This window comes from Diabrotica virgifera, chromosome 4, assembly GCF_917563875.1.
Source record: "Diabrotica virgifera virgifera chromosome 4, PGI_DIABVI_V3a".
NCBI classification, from domain to species: Eukaryota; Metazoa; Arthropoda; class Insecta; order Coleoptera; family Chrysomelidae; genus Diabrotica; species Diabrotica virgifera.
The window spans coordinates 107090869-107113670 of NC_065446.1; the positions used below are offsets into that span (position 1 = coordinate 107090869).

The window sequence follows — 22802 nt, forward strand, 5'->3', positions numbered from 1 at the left end:
CGCCTAACAGACGCAATACTTAATATCAGGGATGCTTTAGTTTTGTTATAATGAATGAATTTAATTATAACAAAAATAAAACTGCATATTTTTTTCTGTTGTAGACTTTTTAGAAAAATTTACCACAGGTGTACCTTTTAACAGTCCCAATACAAATATCCTCATCTTTGTTCAAATTAAAAATGTTTGTTAGGATAATAAATAACAGTTATGTTATTAACATTTTTTTATAAATTAAAGTAAATATATGTATTTATAAAATAAGCAAAAAAAGGTTTTTTTTTCGATCAATTGTTTATGCATTTCAAATAATTCAGAAATTATCGTACATTTATTCATATTGATCGTACATCGTACAATAGGGCTTTTCATTCACAGTCATTTGTTTAGAGCTTCTGTCATGTGTCACATAATATTAATATATCTACGTCGTACGTTATTGGTATATAACAATGATACAAACCAAAGACGTATGGCGTAGATATATTAATATTATGTGACACATGACAGAAGCTCGAAACAAATGACAATCGATGAAAAGCCCTATACCTTTAATTATCGTACAAATACGATCATTATCGTACGTCTGGCAACACTAGTGGGAGGGTCAAATCAAATAGTTGACATTGGCCAGCACAGGGCCAGCATTGGCCTGTGGGATAACTAACACTCAACCAGTCACTGAACTTAACTTATTTGTCCCAAAAATCAACGAAACTCACTCCCTAAAGAAGCTAAAGAGATCCTAAATAAGGTGTGTAAAAGTTCAACAAACGAAATTAAGAAAGAAAATTATTCAAACGTTGCACACTTCCGCTCATACAGAAATTAAAATAAGTGTAAATTGTTTTTATTTCTTTATGCCTCCGCCCTCCGCCTATGATTATTTTTTTAGGATCTGTTTGCCAACTTCACATTGGTTGATAAATGACAAGTGTCTCACGGGGCTCACGTCAACGTCAATGACGTCAGTTGGATATTTATCAAGAAAAAAGAAAAACCAAACCAAGTTTGTAGATAGAGGAGGAATTTTTCGAGTGTAGATAAATAAACACAAGAATTTTTACAAAAATATTTCATATTAGATCCCCTCATTAGAGAGGCCTCACTATTAACAGTGGATTGAATATTCCAGTTTTCTTAATTTTGCAGGTGTTCTGATAAACTATCAATATGGGGAAAGGTTTTAATAATTATATGTGTAAAAAGTTCTTCCACCCAGCTTCCAGGGATAATTTAAAAAGGGTAAGTAAGTTTTAATCAGAACTTATCAATTTTTGTATTTCTCTATTGTCATCGTTTAGGTTTTATCCATCACATCATCCCATGATATTCTCTATGTATAACCAAGGAATATAGACATATATGCGTCTTAGTTTTATATTAATTTACATCACAGTTTAACCAACGAATATAGACTCTATATTTCTGGGTTTCACTCTTAGAATCCCTGTTTTTTCAACCTTTAAGTCCAAGTCTTCATGTTATGTTTTATCATGTGTAAAAAGTAACATTAAGGAAGCTGCAGTTAATAGAATGGGGCTACACCTACACACACGTTAATACTAGTGAAACTAAGTATGTGAAGGTGACAAACAATATGCAAGTAATTACGGTAATTATTTAGTGTTGACTCACCGCTCCCACAAGTCTGACAACTGTATATATGGTATCTGCCTTACCTTCTTATCATTTTAAAATTAACCATTAACTGCGCTCGGCTTTAATTTTTGTATTTATCTCATTTAAAAATGTGAAATTTTCACATCAATTTCAAATTATGGCCGCCATTAGAGTATGCGCAGATCGCTTACGTATGGATTGATGACAGTTTATTTCTGCAATATTGCCTAATTTAAAATTTTTTATAATTTCTTGTGCAAAGACGGAAGGTGCTTTATTTTTTTTTAAATTTTATTAATAATTAACAAAACACTCTACACTCTAATACCCGAAAGTTAGGTTTGGACCGAAGGGTTAGGTCTTCCTCCTTTGAGAAATTGTACTGTATAATACATAATATATTAATTTTTTAATTTTATTAATAATTAATATTATATTAATTGCAGACATAAACTGCATATTATATCAATTGCAGACATAAACATTGCAGAAATAAACTGTCATCAATCCATACGTAAGCGATCTGCGCATACTGTAATGGCGGCCATAATTTGAAATTTATGTGAAAATTTCACATTTTTCAATGAGATAAATACAAAAATTAAAGCCGAGCGCAGTTAATTGTTAATTTTAAAATGATAAGAAGGTAAGGCAGATACCATATATACAGTTGTCAGACTTGTGGGAGCGGTGAGTCAACACTAAATAATTACCAATTATACTTTCAACGGAGTAAGAGAGTTCATATATTTAAGCTCACAAACAACCAAAGTAATACCACTGCAGAAATTAACGGACGTTTATATCTAGCAAATAGAACATACTATGGATTAAAGAAACTTTTAACATCAAACATAGAAACAGTATTGCATATTCCCATGAGCAAGACCAAATACAATCAGGCCCAATCCCAGGGGTGGGGGAACTGGGCGGCTGCCCAGGGCGGAGAATTTAGGAGCGGCAAATTTAGGGACGACAAATTTTAGAGGACAGCCGATTTTTGATATTGAAGAAATAATAAATTATGTTTGCAATATTATAAAAAATCAATATTATGAACAAGAGTGGCAAAAATGCAACTGTAAAAACGAAAATTAAATAAGTGAAACAATAACAATTGCAAGGTTCATTCGACGGGAAATCGACAACACCGCCTTCTTCTTCATCGCATAAGAATAGTGGGATCAGAATTACCCCTCATCTCACCACACCTCCCTACCAGGATTGTTCTTATGATTCAAACAGAGGTTCAGGTGCAGTAGCACCGACTGATAACTGATATTTGTTGACTCGCGCTTTTTGTATCCTGTTACCAAATTTCCATAGATCATAGATGTGCTGTTCACAATTTTATTGTGTGTTTGTATTTCGTTTAATTGTATAGGTTTGTAGGTATTTTACTGTGTTTAGTATTTAAATCAAATTAGATCAATTAAAACGTTTATTTGAAAAACAACACATGTCCATTTTTCGCAAATTCGACTTTATGTATTCTTCTCATAGAATAGTAGTTTCTTTATCCATCTGACACATTCAATTGTGTAAAAATCTCAGATGTCCGAAGTAAACTACATAGAACATTTGGATAGTTGTATAAAAACAACTGATGTCTGGTAAGTTTTTCTTGATTTCCAAAATTTTAATATTTGGACAAGTATTGTTTTTCAAATAAACGCTTCAATAAATTGTTGTACAGCATATTTTACGTACCGGTGTGTGCAAGGATACCATTCAGTGTTTAGTGTTATTAAAAATAATTGGGTAAGTGCAATAATGAATGGTAGGAAACGTCTTTCTGGCCGTCAATACAGGAAAACGAGAGCAGATTGAAACAAAAAGGCTTAAAATTTCCATAGGTTACTTTCTAAAACCGTTACACACTGATGCTTACAATATTGCTCAACCTAGCCAACATAGAGCTACTACCGCAGTCTCAGCGACAGTTGGTATAACTAGCAATTAGACAAGAATCGGTTAAAACCATAGACGAAGAAACACGAAACGTTCTAAATTCAGAAACTTGTCATTGGACATTCAGACTTATATCAATAATACAGTTCTTAGCACAACATCGTCTTCCATTGAGGGACGATTCTGATAAACTGTTTCATCACAACAATGGTAATGTTGAGCATGTTGAGCTCTTTGGAAAATTTGATTATAAGAACACATTAGGAGAACAACGAATGGTAGTAACAAGCAGCATCACTACTTGGGAAAACGTATTCAAAACGAAATTATTGAACTCCTACATGACCAAATCAAAAACAAAATTTTAAACTTTTTGAAGGCAGCAAAGTATTATAGCATAATTTTAGATTGTACATCTAATATTTCTGAGCTGGAACAGATGACTATTGTTGTAGGTACGTTTTGTCGATTTAGGTTCCTGTTCACAAAGTGTTAAAATTACAGGACATTTTGGGACTTACAGAAGTTATTTTGCAAAAACTGAGTGAGCTGGGAATACTTTTAGAAGATATGAGAGGACAAGGATATGATAATGGGCTAAACATGAAAGTGAAGAATTTTGGAGTTCAAAACAGAATTTTGAAAATGAATCCTAGAGTATTTTTTGTCCCATGTTCTAGCCATTTACTCAACTTAGTCGTGAACGATGCTGCTAAAGCCTCACAGTTTGCAATTTCTTTCTTTTCCTTAGTGACAAAAATTTACAACTTTTTCTCAGCATCTATTAATCGTTGTGCTATACTGAAAAATCATATTTCTAGCCTAACATTAAAACCTTTGTCCGAAACTAGATGGGAAAGTAGAACTGATGCAATTACTCCCATAGATACCAAATTGAAGAAATCTATGATGCTCTTGTAGAGATCACTGTCAATAAAAACAACAATAAAATTGTTGCTCATGAGGCAAGTTGTTTGGCAAATCAAATCCGTGATTTTACTTTTCTTTGCTCTGTGGTAATATGGCAGGGCATTTTACTTCACATCAACGTAGTCAACAAATCACTGCAGAGTACTGTCATGGGAGTGTATCAAGCTGTCAATAGCAAAAAAGAGGAAAGTGAAAAAACTATTTGGCCATGAGGCTGAAGATGAAAGTATGGACCTAGATCCAGAGACACGATATAAAGTTGACTTCCATTTAAAAATTATAGACACAACCGTTAATGCATTAAGTGATAGATTTCAGCAAATTAAGAGCCATGGTGAAATTTTTGAGATTTTGGGTATACCAAGGAGGGGGGGGGGGGGGCGGCGGTCGCCGATCTTGCCCAGGGCAACAAAATCCCTAGGGCCGAGCCTGAATACAATACTAAGAAATGTGCTGGCAAATGCACTAATATGCACATGCACGCCAAAAGTGAAGAAAGATGAAGCTTGTTGTCACTTACCTGTCAGAAACGTAGACAATGACAAAAAGCAACGAAGAATGTTTAGGCTGTTTTGAATGTTTAGGCTGTTTTTATAAAAGCATGCAGAAAATTGAATTATGGTAAGCTATGGTGGCTAGGCCACTTGAGAGAGAATGAACTAGATGGGGCTATAGAAACACATTTATAACCAAAGACTGGATAGGCTGAGGAGAAGAGACAGGCCCAGAATATGATTTAAGGACCAGGTAGAAGACAACTCATGAGGGTTGTATAAAGTTGGAAAACCAAGGCAAAGGATAGGAAGGAACAAAGTACAGTCCCTGCTCAATTTATTAGACTCACCCTAGAAATATGAGTTTTTTAATTTCAAGAATCTTCAAGATGATACGGATCTGCTAAATCTGTTAAATAACAATTACCTAATAATCATGCTACATGATTAAGTTAAAAATGGTGAAATTTTTTTATTGCATTTTGAAAACTTGACAGATGGTAATAGAATTTGCTAAAAGTGGGCAATGAGTCGATTTTTTTCAACTTTAGTTTTTTAGTTAAATTAGTGATTGACATTCAATTTTCGTAAAATTTGCGGTGGTGAGTGTTAATATTGTTCCATATTCATGTTAGTTTTTAATTTGAAGAGTACAGGAGAAAAACAAGGAATGTCCCTTTTTCATTAATTTTGGTTTTTCTCACCATGTCGTAGCAAAAAATGAGTACTATCGACTATGCTAACGATTTAGGACAATACACAGAAAGATCAGTCTATATAATTTTCTAAGAATTTATATCCAGGCGGACCAGGATTGTCCGCACGCCACTGAACAAAAATAAGGAATGTTAGCAGTTTTGTGGTGCATTATTAAATTAATAAGTTAATATAGATTCATATTATATTAAGATTATATAATAAGAATTGCTCGAATTCTGTTAAGAATCTCCTAAGTAGTTTTTAGATATCATAAGAATTAAACCTTTATTGGTGTTTATCTCAATATGTATAAAATGTGACATTCCTTGTTTTTCCATGTACTCTTCATTTGTTTAATTTATTTTAAGATATTAATTTAAATATCGATGGCTTAGTGTGAAAACCTCGTATCTCATTAAATTACAGTTTTACAGGAGAGGCAAAAAACTGATTTTCTGCATAATATAACCTAAAAACAAAAATTACTGTTACATATTTTTAATTCGAGCACATTGAGACAAATATCTGATATTGGCCTAGAGCTAAAAGTGTTAACTGTTGCTATTAAATTGGAAATACAAATATTAACTATGAAAAACACGTAAATATCCTTGCCGTATATAGAGCCTTTGCCCAAGTAAGTATGATAACCTCGTATATCTTGAGATACGTGCTTTTCATCTTAAATGAGGTTGTGTTTATTATTATTTACAAGGTTTTCATTTTTCATAGCTTATTGCACACCTCCAAACACTAGATTGATACTGTACAAATCTTTTGATTTAAGGTTCATAAAATGTTTCTGTATGCAGGACTACCTTTTACTATTCACAAAAAACATTTCTCCAAGTCGAATCTCTCAAACAAATACTCCAAATTACGTACCAAAGTCTTGGTTATAAATATACGTGGTATTCACACTAAATCAAGAGAGCAATTGATATACGTGGTTTCTTTTTTCGGCTGTAGAAAATAGTTTAGTGTATTTGGATTTTTTCTAACAGTTGTAAATCGTGAGATACAAGGTTTTCAAACTAAAACCACCAAAATGTCATTTTGGAAAAAAAGTGAGATATGAGGTTTTCACACTAAGTCATCGATATGTAAATTTTTAAAAGACCAATATCTTCGATTTGAATTTTTTTTATATGGGTGATTGTAAGATCTTTTTCTGTTGAGCAAATCTCTTCTGTTACTGCTCTATTAGAAAATACCACATGTAGTCAAAGAGAAATAGCCAAAAAATGTGGTGTATCTTAATCGTCAATTCGAAGGTTGAGTCAAAAACTTGAAGAGAGACACCCTGTTACATTGGTTTTTAGGGTTTGGTGTGACAGAAAGATTTTAGTCACCCCTAGAGGGCAATGAATTTTAAAGAATTTGGCTATGAAACACAGAAGAGTCGCCCATAGCGATGTAAGGAATAAATTGGAAGAAGCAGAGTATTCAGTAATGGAGTCCACAGTACTACGAAATTGGTATAGTATGGGATTCAAATATCATAGGCCAGTTAAGGAACCAAAACCATCACCACAAATGCTCAAGAGACAATTAATTTTGGCCAATTTGCATAAATATTATATGATTATAGAGTCTTTATGCAAATTGCCTCAAACTAAGCGTTATTTGAGCATTTGTAGTGATAGTCGGTTGTTTGGTTGATTCCTTAACTGGCCTATAGCATTTGAATCCCATACTGTACAAATTTCGGCGTACAGTGGACTCAGACACTGAACACTCTGATTCTTCCAATGTATTCCTTATATCTCTATGGATGACTCTTCTGTGTTTTACAGCCAAATTCTTTAAAAATCTTTGCCCTCCGGGGGTGACTTAAATCTTTCTGCTATACCGACCCCTCCAAACCGTTGTAACAGGATGTTTCTCTTTAAGTTTTGACTCAACCTTCGAACTGACGATTAAGATACACCACATTTTTTGGCTATTTCTCTTTGGCTACATGTGGTATTTTCTAATAGAGCAGTAACAGAAGAGATTTGCTCAACAGAAAGATCTTTACAATCATCCATATTCGAAAATTCCAATCGAAGATATTCGTCTTTTAGAAATTAACATACATATTTAAATTAATATCTTAAAATAAATTAAACAAATTAAAAATTAACATTAAAATGGAACAATATTAACACTTACCACTGCAAATTTTAGTTACTAAAGTTACAAAAGTCAAGTCATTGCCCACTTTTAGCATATCCTATTAGTATCTGTCAAGTTTTCACAATTCAATAAAAAAAATTTTCACTTTTAACTTAGTTATGTAGCACGATTATTAATTAATTGTTATTTAACCCATGTAGCAGTTCCGTATCATTTTGAAGATACTTTTAAGGTGCTTGAAATTAAACAAACTCATATTTCTAGGGTGAGGCTAATAAATTGAGCAGGGACTGTAGACCCTCTATAGGTTGTAGAGCCAATGATGACGATGAAGGAATGAGTCTCTTTTTTGTTAATTTTTACCTTAGTCCCCTATTGCATATTCTTTTTCTATGTCTATCAGGATTCGAGAAGTGTACAATATTTCAATTGCTCAATTGAAATGTACAAAGTTCAATTTCTATTTTTTATATATAGAGAGCTTTGAAACAGGCCATTTAGATCCAGAGCTAGGTTATTTCTTGGGTTCCCCAATTCTGGACATTCTTTTGTTCCAAATCCGCTATAACCGCTTGTCGCCATCGTCTTCTAGGTCTTCCATTCTTTTTCTTATAGCACAGTGTCTTCCAAGCTATTGACTTCGGTATTCTTCCTTCTGGCATTCTTTCAATATGACCCAGCCACTGCAATCTTCTTCTTTTTATAATCATATCTATGGTTGGTTCTGTGTAGATCTCATATATCTCTTTATTTGTTCATCTAATATAACCATCTTCTATTTTCTTTCCTCTGAGTATTCTCCTCAAAAACTTGCGTTCCCATCTTAACAATAATTTTTCTTTAGACGTTTGGTTTAAGACGCATGTCTCGCAGCCATATATTGCTGTTGGTCTTAGCGTAGTTTTATATAGACGAAGTTTTGTAGTTTGTGACAACTGCTTCACTCTTAGGAGATGGTTCATAAATCCTGCAGCCTTATTTGTCGTTTTTAGTATCAATTTCTCTTTCTTCCTTGCACTTCTCGGTTATTCTAGCTCCTAAATATACAAACCTTTCGACTGCCTCTATCTGCATTTTTCCCTGTAAAGTGTTTAGTTCGAACTGAAAGGGTTATTGTGCTCCTCCTACTTTGCATTTCTTTTGATTTAGCTGCAATCCCATTTTAAAGGCATTTTCCGCCATTCTACTCATTATGTCTTGTAGTTCTTTTTCACTGGTTGCTATAATTGCTATGATCATCCAGCTAAATGATCATCCTCATAGGCCATACTTTAATGTCCTTTATACATTATAAATATACATATTACTAACTATCAAACTAAATTGTAGGTATGGATGGCAGAACAGAAAGCAGAAGCTTACAAAAAGAAACAAGAAGAACTCCGTCAGCAGTATGAAAAAGAACAGGATTTACATGATAACAAAGCTATGCTCAGCAAGGAAAGTAAAGACAAATTGAGCATTAGTTTTATGTACGAACCTCCTCCTGGAGCAAGAAAGGAAAGGGAGAGAGAGGATAATGAGCCCGAATACAAATTTGAATGGCAAAGAAAGTATAATGCTCCTAGGGAGAGTTATTGTAAAGGAGATCAAGAAATTCGAGATCAGCCGTTTGGAATTCAAGTGAGAAATGTGAGATGTATTAAATGTCACAAGTGGGGCCATATCAATACAGGTAAGTGTAAATAACATATTAGAACTGAATCAAATGTGGGGAACATCCATAAACTGTGTCATAAAGTGTCCCTTATAGTTGAGGCCCTCCCTTGAGATACTGAATCGTCCCTGCCATTTCCAACTATCGAATGTGAAAAGTGGTACTTTTCACGACAGCAAATAACTCTTTTAGAAACTGCTAAATTAGCGCATTGACAAATGGGAAAATTTTTATATTTTTTGTATGTAGTGTTTAATCCTTGTTAGATTGATAAGAAATTTGAACTGCTTATCATTTTTTTTCCAAAAAATCACATTCGTTACTTTGCTTTTTGCATTAATAAAAGATTTGTTTCGGTCCGATGTTTCAAAGTAGCAAATTACTCTGGGCTAATTAGCAAAATTCGCGGAAAAGTTATTTACCAGCAATTTTATTGCTGGAATCAAGATCCTATATATTAATAATATAGGTATGCAAAGTCCGCAGATAGTGTGCTACTTTTTTTATAAACAAAATGGCGCCGACAAATCGTATTTTTTTTCAATTATTGCTCTATAACTCCGAAGATTTTAACTTTACAACAAAAACACTCAAATAACAATTCACCGCAATTAAATTCTGCATAGAGATATGTTTTTCACGATTTGCTCCGACGAAAATTTTCCTCGGAAAATGCGGGTTTTCCCAAGAAAATCTCGAATTTTCAAATAAATTTTTTGGGCCAGTAATTATTTATCAATAATTATATAGCTTGGTGAAATAAAAGCTTTCTTGGCATAGATTATAAATTCAGAAGCCGGTTAAAATGAAACTAGATTGACTTGAAACTAGTGACATCAAAGATTTCTTGGTATAGATTGTAATTCCAGAAGCCGGTGAAAATTAAACGAATATTTTAGCAATAATTCAATTGTTAATTAACAATTTACGATCGCAATAATAACCAAAATAATCATGATACATTGATCAAACTTATAAAGATTATAAAGATGAGATGCTTGTTCAATATTTTATCGACAAAATATAAATTTTTCTTTTTTTTGCATAATCTTTAAATTTAAAAAAAAAATAGTTATAATACGTTGGTCTATTTAGTAAAGTACAAAGAAAGGTTATTTACCAGCAATTTTATTGCTTTAATCGAATAATAAGATCCTATATATTATTAATATAGGTATGCAAAGTCCACAGATAGTGTGCTACTTTTTTTATAAAGAAAATCGCCGACAAATCGTATTTTTTTCAATTATTGCTCTATAACTCCGAAGATTTTAACTTTATACCAAAAATACTCAAATAAAAATTCACCCCTATTTAATTCTACATAGAGGCATGTTTTTCCCGATTTGCTCCGACGAAAATTTTCCTCGGAAAATGTGGGTTTTCCCAAGAAAATCTCGAATTTTCAAATAAATTTTTTGGGACAGTAATTATTTATCAATAATTATATAGCTTGGTGAAATAAAAGCTTTCTTGGTATAGATTATAAATTCAGAAGCCGGTTAAAATGAAACTAATATTTTAGCAACAATTAAATTGTTAATTAACAATTTACAGTCGCAATAACAACCAAAATAATCATGAGACATTGATCAAACTTAGAAAAATTATAAAGGTGTGATGCCTATTTAATATATTTTGTCGACAAAATATAAACTTTTCATTTTTTTGCATAATCTTTAAATGTTAAAAAAAAATTGTTATAAACAAATTAACATTTCTTAGAAATTGTTTATTATATTCTTATATTATATATATTAAAAAATACTTAAAATGCGTATTTCATAGGTCTTGAAAATGAATGCTTTAAAAATATTTTCCAACCATTTGCAAAAAAGTTAGGAAACAGCAAAATAAATATACTATATCTCCATTGTTTATAATTTGTTTTAATTGATTCAAAGCGTAAAAGTGAATGGTACAATCTAATTACTCACAAAGAATGTCAAAAATTAGTGCAATGGTTATATTTTAATCAAAGATTAAAAATACTTTTTTTGTAATTTTTAGCGCGAAAGTAGGCTTGATACAAAGCCGGAGATAAAATGTTCACTCAAAGCGACTGACACGCTTAAACTCGCGCGAGTTGTGTATGTGGGCGGGTAGCTACGGTACTGTATTATTCTACTTTCGCGCGTGCAAATTACAAAGAAATATATTTATAATCTTTAATTAAAATATATTCATTAAGCTGATAATCGATATTGTTTTATAAATAATTAGCTTGTACTTTAAACTCACTTCTACGCTTTGAAAGAATTAAAAAAAATTATTAACACCGTAGTAATCGTATGTTTACTTTGCTGTTTCATAACTTTTTTGCAAATGGTTGCAAAAAAGTTTTGAAGCATTCATTTTCAAGATACTTGAAATGCGCATTTTAGCTATTTTTTAAAATTATAATATAGTAAAAACTTTCTGAGAAACGTTAATTTGTTTATAACTATTTTTTTAAAACATTTAAAGATTATGCAAAATAATAAAAAATTTATATTTTGTCGACAAAAGGTTAAATAGGCATCTCATCTTTATAAGATTTCAAATTTTGATCAGTGTATCATAATTATTTTGGTTATTATTGCGACCGTAATTTATTAATTAACAATTGAATTGTTGCTAAAATATTCGTTTAATTTTCACCAGCTTCTGGAACTATAATCTATACCAAGAAGGCTTTTAAGTCACCAAATTATGTAATTATTGGTAAATAATTACTTATCTAAAACTTTATTTGAAAATTAAGGATTTTGTTGGGAAAACCCGCATTTTCCGAGGAAAATTTTCGTCGGAGCAGATCGAGAAAAACAAGTCTCTATGCAGAATTTAATCACGGTGAATTTTTATTTGAGTGTTTTTGTTGTAAAGTTAAAATCTTCGGAGTTCTAGAGCAATAATTGAAAAAAACACGATTTTCGGGCGCCATTTTGTTTATAAAAAAAGTAGCACACTATCTGAGGACTTTACATACCTATATTATTAATATATAGGATCTTATAATTCGATTCAGGCAATAAAATTGCTGGTAAATAACTTTTCCCAAAAATGGCCTATTCTCCGATAATCAGCCCAGACTATAAGGGCCGGTTGTTCGAACGCTAATCAACATTAATCACTATCAAATATTTAATTACTTTCACAACTGTCAATGTCAACTTTGGTTGGGTTGCTGAAAACATAGTTAATTATAATTATGAGATTAGTTAGTCAATTAACATAACAATTATTAACATAATTGATTAACTAATTTCATAATTGTCATCAATAATTATGTTTTCGGCAACCCAACCAAAGTTGACATTGACAGTTGTGAGAGTAATTAAGTATTTGATAGTGATCAATGCTGATTAGCGTTCGAACAACCGGCCCTAAATGTATAATAGTGAATAACTGTATAATCAAATAATTAAAATCCGTGAAAATTAAATCATTAACTGCCTGACAAGAATTTCTTGGAAGCGATACTGAAACAAAATTCGCACAAATTGTAAACACATGCATTTTGTTCTTCTCAGCAGTTAGCATTTTCGACAGTTTACAGATTGTAATTGAATAACTGTTGAATAAATTACAACACAAACTAATGAATGTAACGCATTCGACATTTAGCATTGTACAAATACACATTGTACAAATAGAAAAGGAAAAAAGGTTTACTATGGAAAATAAAAGAAAACACCATAAGTGTTGTTTAGTGTAATTTTCTAAAAGTACAAGTTTTCTATGGATTTAAAATAGTTCAAACGATCAAACGTATTTTCTACTGACGTTTATAATGTCTAATTTAAAATTATATACAATTTTATTTACTTTGTTGGTGCAGAATGTAAACATATAATCATATGACGTCACGACGCGTTTTGGGCTAGCTGCAATAATAAACGGAACACAAAAACAACTTCTTTATCTTTGCTACATGTTATTATGGTTCCGTTGTGATTTATACCATTTTTTTTCGATTTTAAAATTTTATGCAAGTTCCCTAATGAATGTATATTTTTTTTTTTCGGCGAGTACCCAAATCTAAGTACCTATTCAAGCTTAAATAACGGGAAAATGATGCATTTTATAGCATAAACTTATTAAACATTTGTCAAAGTAGTTAGAAATATCTCTCAAATGAGCACCCGAACGAGTCGATAGCATTAATATTTATGCTCCAAAAATGTATCTTTTAACCCCTTCGGTACGGTGATGCACCCGATTGCATCATGCTTGACTGTCCGCTCAGTACGGTGATGCACACGGGTGCATCATGAGTTTTCGTTCGCCATATACGGCGGGCCACCATCTGAATGATATTTCAGGCATTTTTGTCCCGTCCGAATTACCTTATTCAAATCTAAAAGTGGGGAAACCACGCCCAAAAGTGGGTGATGTCCAGAAGGAGATTAGATTTAGTTAATTTGATTGGTGATAAAGTGATAAGGTTGTTTGGATGTTTGACTTATGGGATTGTGTGGGGGGTGAAGTTACTGTGCTGTTGTTTACAACTTACTTTACTATCCCTTGCATGATAATTCGGATGGAATTTCCCAGATTAGGAGACTGGGGCGATATCAAGCACAAAATAATCTGGGGAATTACATCCGAATTATCTTATTTATCTTTTTTAATAATTTTTGTTTAAAATGGCATTTTATGGATAAAATTTAATTTAACTCACATACTATGTAGAATAATAAATTTAATAAAAATAGTTTTTACACCTTAGGTTTGTGACTTCTAGTATCTCTAGTTGCTTACTTCATCCAGGGACAAAACAGGGAAATTAAACACACTTGATGTCATATAAATGTTATAAATATTTTTTATTTATCCAATATACCATAAATACAAGATTTAAAAATTATACTAAAATTCAATTCTGTTGCAACTTTTTCTCATCTAATAAATTAAGCTTTAATTCTTCTAATCTCCTTTGTTTAAAAAAAATTTATTTAAATAATTCGTTAGACTATTCTTACAAAAATACTAAAATTTACTTTTCTCCTTTTGAATTGATTTCTTATCTCTTCTTTGAATTTTGGAATGACTAAATTATGTTATAGAAATGCTCAATACAAAAATAAACAAATATGGTGTGGTTATAAAACAAACTCTCCGTTTCACAAAAATTCTGACTAACCTTTTTGTTTCTTCTGTACTTCTTCCTGGATTGCGCAGTCCTCGATTCTCCCACACTTGCTCCTAGGATGTAGCGAACGGTCCTTCTCGTCCAAACTGCTTCACCAACAAATAAACAACGGGACTCGCTCGAAATCTCTATTCAGTTTTCTCTCTGCTCGATATCTTGTGCAAATTGATATCCACCGGCTACTCGTTCTAGACAGAACACGGGAATCTCTTCGGACACAGGGAAAATTAATTTCTCAACTCGGTCAACGATTTCGTTTCACCACGATTCTGCTCGCAAAGTCCAATTTCACCACTTTACACCGACTTCTCACTTTTTAAAAACTGGACTGTACTCTCCAGATATTCATTACACAGTGATCATTTTTTACACAGTGACCACTCTCCTCAAAATCAGACTCAACACTCTCATCCTCATCATCTATCTTTCTCCGCCAATCACAAAAATCCTGTCTACCCACTACATCCATATTTTCATTTCTTAAAAACCAATTTATTTTGTATACATCTTTTCCATTTCGTTAAATTCTAGGAGACACCAAATTACTTTCGTTTTTTCAAAATGCTAAACAAAAGGCCTTATATTCTAAACTCAATAAATTTGGTTACTGCCTATCCTTCTAAGAAACATTTATAAAACGTCATTGTTCATTTTAAAGCGAAATAAATGTACTTTCTAAATTTACCGCATAATTGTATGTCCTTTCAGAGAAACCTTAACAAGTCACTTAACGATTTCACTTGCGACGTTGTATATGGACCGTGTTTAGACAGTACTGATTCACGAAGGGTTCAAAAACTGCAAAACTCGTGTGTACGTCTGATTTGCGGTATTAGAAAATTTGGCAGGATCTCGAGTAAATTCAAACAATTAAACTGGTTAAATATGTACAACAGACGGCAATTACATTTTAGTTGTTTATGTCATAAGGTATATTTAAAAAAAATCCCACCCTATTTACACAACAGGTTAACCTTCAGAACGGATATACACAATTTAAATATCAGACGCAATACTATTCTTCGTGTTCCTAGACATAACAAGGTATTATTTCAGAGAGGTTTTTCCTACAGTGTCGCAGTTTGCATTAACAACTTATTTAAATTAGATTCAGGTTTATTAACTACCTCAGCATCATCATTTAAAAATCGATATAAGAAGCATCTGTTAAATTTACAAAATATATGAACAACTTTTGCGTAAAGTTTTAAGCGAACTACTCTCCTTTCCTTTGTCCCTTCGTTCTTTGTTCCTTTCTTCCTTCTACCTTTCCACAATTCCTAATATCTTTTTAATTATCGTTTTAATAATTATTGTATTTATTGTTAGCTATGCTCTCGTTTCACTAAATACGTGTTTTAATATGGTAGGCACTGGTGGAAGAACAGAAGTGGACTGGGTAACTGGTCCACGACTGAACCAGTTGTAGCCTTTTATCCACTAACTCAATGTATGTAATTTATTGTAAGCATGTACTATGTTATTGTGGATAATAAATGTATTATTATTATTATTATTACTTTCCGCGAAAACAATGTTTACTAACTAAATTATAATATTTACAATTTTTGGTCATATACAGGGCGATGAAAATCTATGATCTCTGATATAAATTTATTTTCTAAAATTTTCACATAAAAATTATACAACAGTATATTGAAACCGGAGGGACCGCAGACGTTCGGAAACAATTAGCGTCTCTTTGCAAAGACAATGACGTCGACTTTGCGAAGTAACAAGACACTTAATCAGCACACACACTACACATTACTCCCCTGACTTAGTAATAAGTTATACAATTACGTGGCTAAAGGTTCTAGTTCTAAACCAAAGCCAGAATCAGAGGAAAAAAAAAGTATATTGAGTATTTTTGGAGTTATTATCAAAATTGGAGAAAAGGCAGGCGGCTTGAGATTGAATTGTTTATTCTGAGTTTCTTTTAGTACGTAAAAGATAAGAGTAACACGATACAAACTTTTATTTCTTTACCCACTATAGGTAACAGGAACAGGTATGGGTGACAATATCGAATATGTTGTTACACTAATTTTAAGTTTTCGCATTTGCTGTGACAAATTGTAGTTCTTCAAGTTAATATTTGAGATTCAGAGAGCGAGTAAATTTTTCGGTGAGACTTTCCTAATGACAGACTCTTTTATAATTACAGATTTTTGTTAATAAATAAACTGATTAGCAACGCAGAACTCATCTGTGATGTTAATAAATGCTGACGTCACACAATAAAATATACAAAACGCGAAGAAAGATTTTATTGCACGAACACTTTGAAATTTACAGGGTTGAAAACAAATCAGTTTTCAACCAAAAATAATATGAGAAGAACGATAATTTTAAAAATTCTATTTTTTTTAAATTACACCTTTTTTCAAAAATATACATTCTAAACCGGTTAAAATTGTTGAAATAATTATTTATGCTAATACATATAAAGAAAAGTATTACTATAAATTGTAATTTTTGTGGAAATGACATGTTTTATTTTTCACTTTTTCCTTATTGAACCCTTAAAGGATTCTCTTATTTTCATCATAACTTGCTTAGTTTTGATGCTATTAACTTCTTCTGGAGCTCATTTGACAGGTATTCCGAAGTACTTTGACAAGTGTTTAGAAAGTATATTTTTAGTGTAGGAAACAGAGGTTGAACCTTGCAAAATGGACACAAGTCCGGTTTTATTTTTTTTTCTGGTATATCAAGGGGTGCTTATTATAAGACTAACTTTTTCTGAAAAAATTTCGCCCCGGAACCCCCTTTTCACCCCTTTAAAGGGGGTAATTTGTGGTTTTTGCGGAACGTAGCCCTTCCTGTACAAAAAATTTTTTTTTATAGAAATAGGAAGAGGACTTTATTTTCTACGATTTATTTCCCGACAGCATATGTCTATCATCCACCATTTAGCGGGGGTGGCGCCCCAAAGTTGACAAGTTTTTAAAAAAGATGTTTTTAAAAAATATATATTTTTACCTGACTGTAACGGAAATTAACAAGAAATCCTGCGGCAATTATTCACAAATAAGTGACTGATTTTTTGGTAGTATAGGTTTCACTTAAGAGTAATAACCCTAGTTTTAATTACAGGGTGTTACATTTTAAAAAACCCCTTTTTATACCATCTGAACCGTTTATGCTAGAGTAAAAAGACTTTCAGCGATTACCCATGTACTGGTGCTATTTACAAATTTCTATAATGTTTCCCCATTTTTTCCCCGGAACCACCCAAAAAAAAAGAAGAAATAATAAATAAAGTGATTTTCTTGGAATCCTTCACACACAATGCCCTTTATTAATATGCTTCATATATCATTTTGTGCACGTTATTATTACCCATGCATGGACACCAAAAGCGATTTCCTAGTGCAACCCCTGTAGCAAAAAAAAATAAATAAAATGGGGGGTTGAAATTGTTTTTTTGTTTTTTGCTTTTTGATAAATATGGGCATATGCTTCATCAATAGTGCTTTTCAAAAATATATATGGTTATTGCAACATCCCTGCGGAAACCACCCCTATCCTTAAAAACATACTGCAGAAACTACCCGTATGCCTTGGCGAGCATGTTTTTACGATTTTCTCATTACCTATGCATTATTTTTAAACAAAACTTATACAAGGTTAAAGACCGCTTTTTACTCTAAAAATTAGGTCCTGTTCATTTTTTTCGTATAAGCAACCGTTACGGCACAGTGGCGCCGTAAACCTCATATATGCTTTGGCGGGCTCCAGTTTTTGTTTTTTTTTTCGTCACCTGCTCGTTTTATTAATAAAGTACTTATGTAAAATAAAACAACACAGTATAACCTATGCACATTTTACATTCTTTGCGCCCCAAAGCCACAGTGGTGGCCCAAAATCAATTTTTGCATCTTTTCGCCACCTACACGCATTTTATTGCATTAATGGCACAATATTCACCCTTAAGTGGTCGCTAAGCAGTGGCGGATCCAGGGAGGGGTGATCGGGCGATCACCCCTTCCCCCTCTCAAACCAAGTGATATTCTATTTAAAGATTATAAAAATATTCATTTATTTTTATAGAAATACTTATATTATTATTTTTATAAGAATGGCGTACTTTTTATGCTTTAGCGACAGTGACGGATCCAGCATCGTTAGCAAGGGGGTGTCAATTGGTTAAATTTTTATAAAAATAAATGAATATTTTTATAATCTTTAAATATAATATCACTTGGTTTGAGAGAGGGGGTGATCGCCCCCATCACCCCTCCCTGGATCCGCCACTGCTTAGTGACCACTTAAGGGTGAATATTGTGCTATTAAAGTAGCATTAATGCAATAAAATGCGTGTAGGTGGCGAAAATATGCAAAAATTGATTTTGGGCCACCACTGTGGCTTTGGGGTGCAAAGAATGTAAAATGTGCATAGGTCATAATTTGTAGGTTACACTGGGTTGTTTTATTTTACATAAGTACTTTATCAATAAAACGAACAGATGACAAAAAAAAAACAAAAACTGGAGCCCGCCAAAGCATATATGAGGTTTACGGCGCCACTGTGTCGTAACGGTTGCTTATACGAAAAAAAAAATGAATAGGACCTAATTTTTAGAGTAAATAGTGGTCTTTAACCTTGTATAAGTTTTGTTTAAAAAGAATGCATAGCTAATGAGAAAATCGTAAAAACATGCTCGCCAAGAGATAGGGGTAGTTTCTGTAGTATATTTTCAAGGATAGGGGTGATTTCCGCAGGGGTGTTGCAATAACCATATATATTTTTGAAAAGCACTATTGATGAAGCATATGCCCATATGGATCAAAAAGCAAAAAACAAAAAAAAATTTTCAACCCTCCATTTTATTTATTTTTTTTTGCTACAGGGGTTGCACTAGGAAATCGCTTTTGGTGTCCATGCATGGGTAATCATAACGTGCACAAAATGATATATGAAGCATATTAATAAAGGGCATTGTGTGTGAAGGATTCCAAGAAAATCACTTTATTTATTAATTCTTCTTTTTTTTTGGGGTGGTTCCGGGGAAAAAATGGGGGTGCATTATATAAATTTGTAAATAGCACCAGTACATGGGTAATCGCTGAAAGTCTTTTTACTCTAGCATAAACGGTTCAGATGGTATAAAGAAGGGTTTTTTAAAATTTAACAACCTGTAATTAAAAAAGGGCAATTACCCTTAAGTGAAACCTATACCAAAAAATCAATCAATTATTTGTAAATAATTGCCGCAGAATTTTTTCTTAATTTTCGTTACAGTGAGGGAAAAAATATATATTTTTTAAAACATCTTTTTTAAAAACTTGTCAGCTTTGGGGCGCAACCCCCGCTAAATGGTGGATGATAGACAGATGCTGTCGGGAAATAAATTGTAGAAAATATAGTCTTCTTTATATTTCTATTAAAGAAATTTTTTGTAAAAGATATAGGAAGGGCTACGTTCCGCAAAAACCGCAAATTACCCCCTTCAAAGGGGTGAAAAGGGGGGTTCCGGGGCGAAATTTTTTCAGAAAAAGTTAGTCTTATAATAAGCACCCCTTGATATACCAGAAAAAAAAATAAAACCGGACTTGTGTCCATTTTGCAAGGTTCAACCTTTGTTTCCTACACTATTTATAAAATGCACGTTATCTCGTTATTTAAGTTTGAATACGTAGATTTAAGTACTCGTCGGAAAAAATATACAATTATTTACCCACTTTGAATTAACTCACTTTGAATTAACATTAGTTTAGTTCTTTAAGTGAGGAGTATATTTAATTTTTTATTATCTTCAATGTTGGCAATAATAACTTTTTTTGTACAAGCTTATAGTTTTTGAGTTATACTTGAAAAACAGCTTTAAAACATGCATTCAAGATGCATCTTGACACTATTAAATCGTTTGAACGGAATCTAAAAACGTTTCTAGTTAAGCCATGCCTTTTACAGTATTGAGGAATTTTTAAAGTTTTAATGTGTTTCTTGTAATGTATTTTTCTTAATGTAAATTCTAATGTACTAAATTTTTAATGTGTTTACCTTTGTATAACATATAATACTTTTTTGACTAGTCAGATAAATTTATGTAATGTGTTTACATTGTATAAATTTCTAGACGAATAAAATTCTATCTGTCATTCTATCTATCTTTAGGAAAAAATAAAATTTTTGATCTTTAATAACTCAAAAAGTATTGATTTATATTAATAACTTTATATAACAAATTTTGCTTAAAGTTGGTTCCTCTATCGACTTACGGTATTATTGTTATTAAAATAATTTTCACCCCCGAGAAATGGTGGTATCCTCTAACTACTCACCAATTTTCATGAAAATCGATGAAGGTTCAACGAAATCGGAGGCGAAAACCTTCAGTGACTGCACTATTGTGAAATAATATAAAGGTGCTTTACTCTTCAGCAAAATTCATATTTTTTTTGACATACCTTGTATAAGATTGATAAAATTTGACACCTGTTGGTTGCATCTTAGGTTTTAGACCAGACAGAGCTTTTTATGAAGAACTGAGTTTTTTAAACATAATAATAAAGTTTTCCATATGCAGACATACTGTGTAAATTGTTTATCTCTCATTCAATAAAATATTAATATAATAATCCTTTTTAGATAAGGAATGTCCAATGTACAGTCTTTCAATGAGTGCAGCCAGATCTTTAGAAAATGCCACAGTAATGGACCAAAAGTCTCTGGTGCAACAGATGTTGGATGATGGATTGGCTTTAAAAAAACAACATGTTAATACTGTTGAAGCTAACAAGCATCTTTTAGTTAGTGAAGATGAAGATGCCAATGAAGAAACCACATTTTTAAAGTCGCTTACCAAGAAGCAGAAAAAAGCTTTATTGAGGTAAATATATGTTTAAAAAAGTAACCTTTTCCCTCCTACTGTTATTATTCCTGTGATTTTCTTGATTTTTAGTCTCTTTATTTCATTTTCTATTACTTCCTCTGTAGGTATTTCTACTACTATGTGATCATCTTCAATTTCATGGATTGTTTCCCTTTCGTCTTCGTTTTATTTAACAGTTCTGTAAAGTAAATTCGCCAGTTTCTCATTATTTCCTTGGTTCATTTATTAATATCCTTTCATCATTTTTCATATGTGTGATATTTTTCTGATATCCTCTTTCCATTTTTCTTGTTTCCTCGTAAAAGGATCTTATTTCCTTTTTTTTTAATCTTTCTTCTATCTCTTTGAGCTTGTTGTAGTTCACTATTATTTGTTAAATTTTTTATGCTTATTTTTCAAATTGCTGCTGCTACTTTTTGACATTCCTCATCATACCATTCTTTTATTTTGTGTTTTCTATTAGATTTCATTAAGGTTCTTGTTTCTTTATTCGTGTTTAAAACTGCCTATTTTATGCTTTCCCACTTTTCTCCCGGGTCTAATGTTACTGGTTCTTCGTTTAGTCTGCTGGTTATTTGTGCTTCATAATTCTTCTGTGTGGTATTATCTTTTAGCATTTCTGCGTTGAACTGTTTTATGATTTCTTAAATAAAACATATTACTAATATTTAATCTTGCTTATATTAATTTTTTTGGTTACAGAAAGTTAGAAAAACTTGAAAAGCAGCCCGAAAAGAAAAGTAAGCCCAAATGTGACAGTAGTGACGAATCATCAGATGACGAAAGGCAAAGAAAGAAGTCTTCCAAAAAGGAGAAGGTGCACACCAGCAGGAATCGGGATTCTGATACTGACAGTGATAAAAGGAAACACAAAAATAGAGATGATCGAGACAGGAAACGAAACAGGAGTAAAGAAAGGAGAAGAAGCAGGAGTGGAGATCGAAAAAGAAGATCTGATAGTGAGGAACGGTATAGTTCCAAACGAAGGCGTTAATTATGTTATTTAGATATTTAGTCAGAATGTGTTTATATAAATAAATCTTTAAAAAGTAATTTCTGTTTTTAATTGTGTAAAATTACCATAGGATTTACTGTGATTTATAAGGCCACCTGAAACAACATTAAATAGGCCAAGAAGCAAATGCAGGAGGAATGGGCAGTTCATGAAGCCAATATATTATAAGAAACGAGATAAGAGGGAATGTCAGAATTATAGGCCAATTACATTGCTAAGTGTAGTATTTAAAGTTCTTTCTGGTATCTACAATAGATTGTTACTCTGGGCCATAGAGAAATAAAAACAGGAGAGTGCTTGGTTGCATACATTTGATTGTCACACTCGATGCTAGCGACTCGATGAACTACTTACTCAACTACACGGCTAAAAGCGGGCG

The 22802-nt window shown here is 32.2% G+C and overlaps 1 protein-coding gene across 1 annotated transcript; it reads left to right on the forward strand.

The window, feature by feature from the left end:
• Positions 1–955: 955 nt before the first annotated feature.
• LOC114325668 (corepressor interacting with RBPJ 1) lies at positions 956–22461 on the forward strand. Its single transcript, XM_028273788.2, has 4 exons — positions 956–1245; positions 9105–9450; positions 21165–21405; positions 22111–22461. The coding sequence occupies exons 1-4, from the start codon at positions 1174–1176 to the stop codon at positions 22400–22402; spliced, it is 951 nt and encodes a 316-aa protein (XP_028129589.1). The 5' UTR covers positions 956–1173; the 3' UTR covers positions 22403–22461.
• Positions 22462–22802: the final 341 nt, after the last annotated feature.

Excerpts from the sequence above, each read along its gene's own strand:
- LOC114325668 (XM_028273788.2), top strand. The coding sequence starts at position 1,174 with ATGGGGAAAGGTTTTAATAATTATATGTGTAAAAAGTTCTTCCACCCA. Across the intron at positions 9,451-21,164 it reads GTGGGGCCATATCAATACAG|ATAAGGAATGTCCAATGTAC; the intron begins GTAAGTGTAAAT and ends AATCCTTTTTAG. Across the intron at positions 21,406-22,110 it reads CAGAAAAAAGCTTTATTGAG|AAAGTTAGAAAAACTTGAAA; the intron begins GTAAATATATGT and ends TTTTGGTTACAG.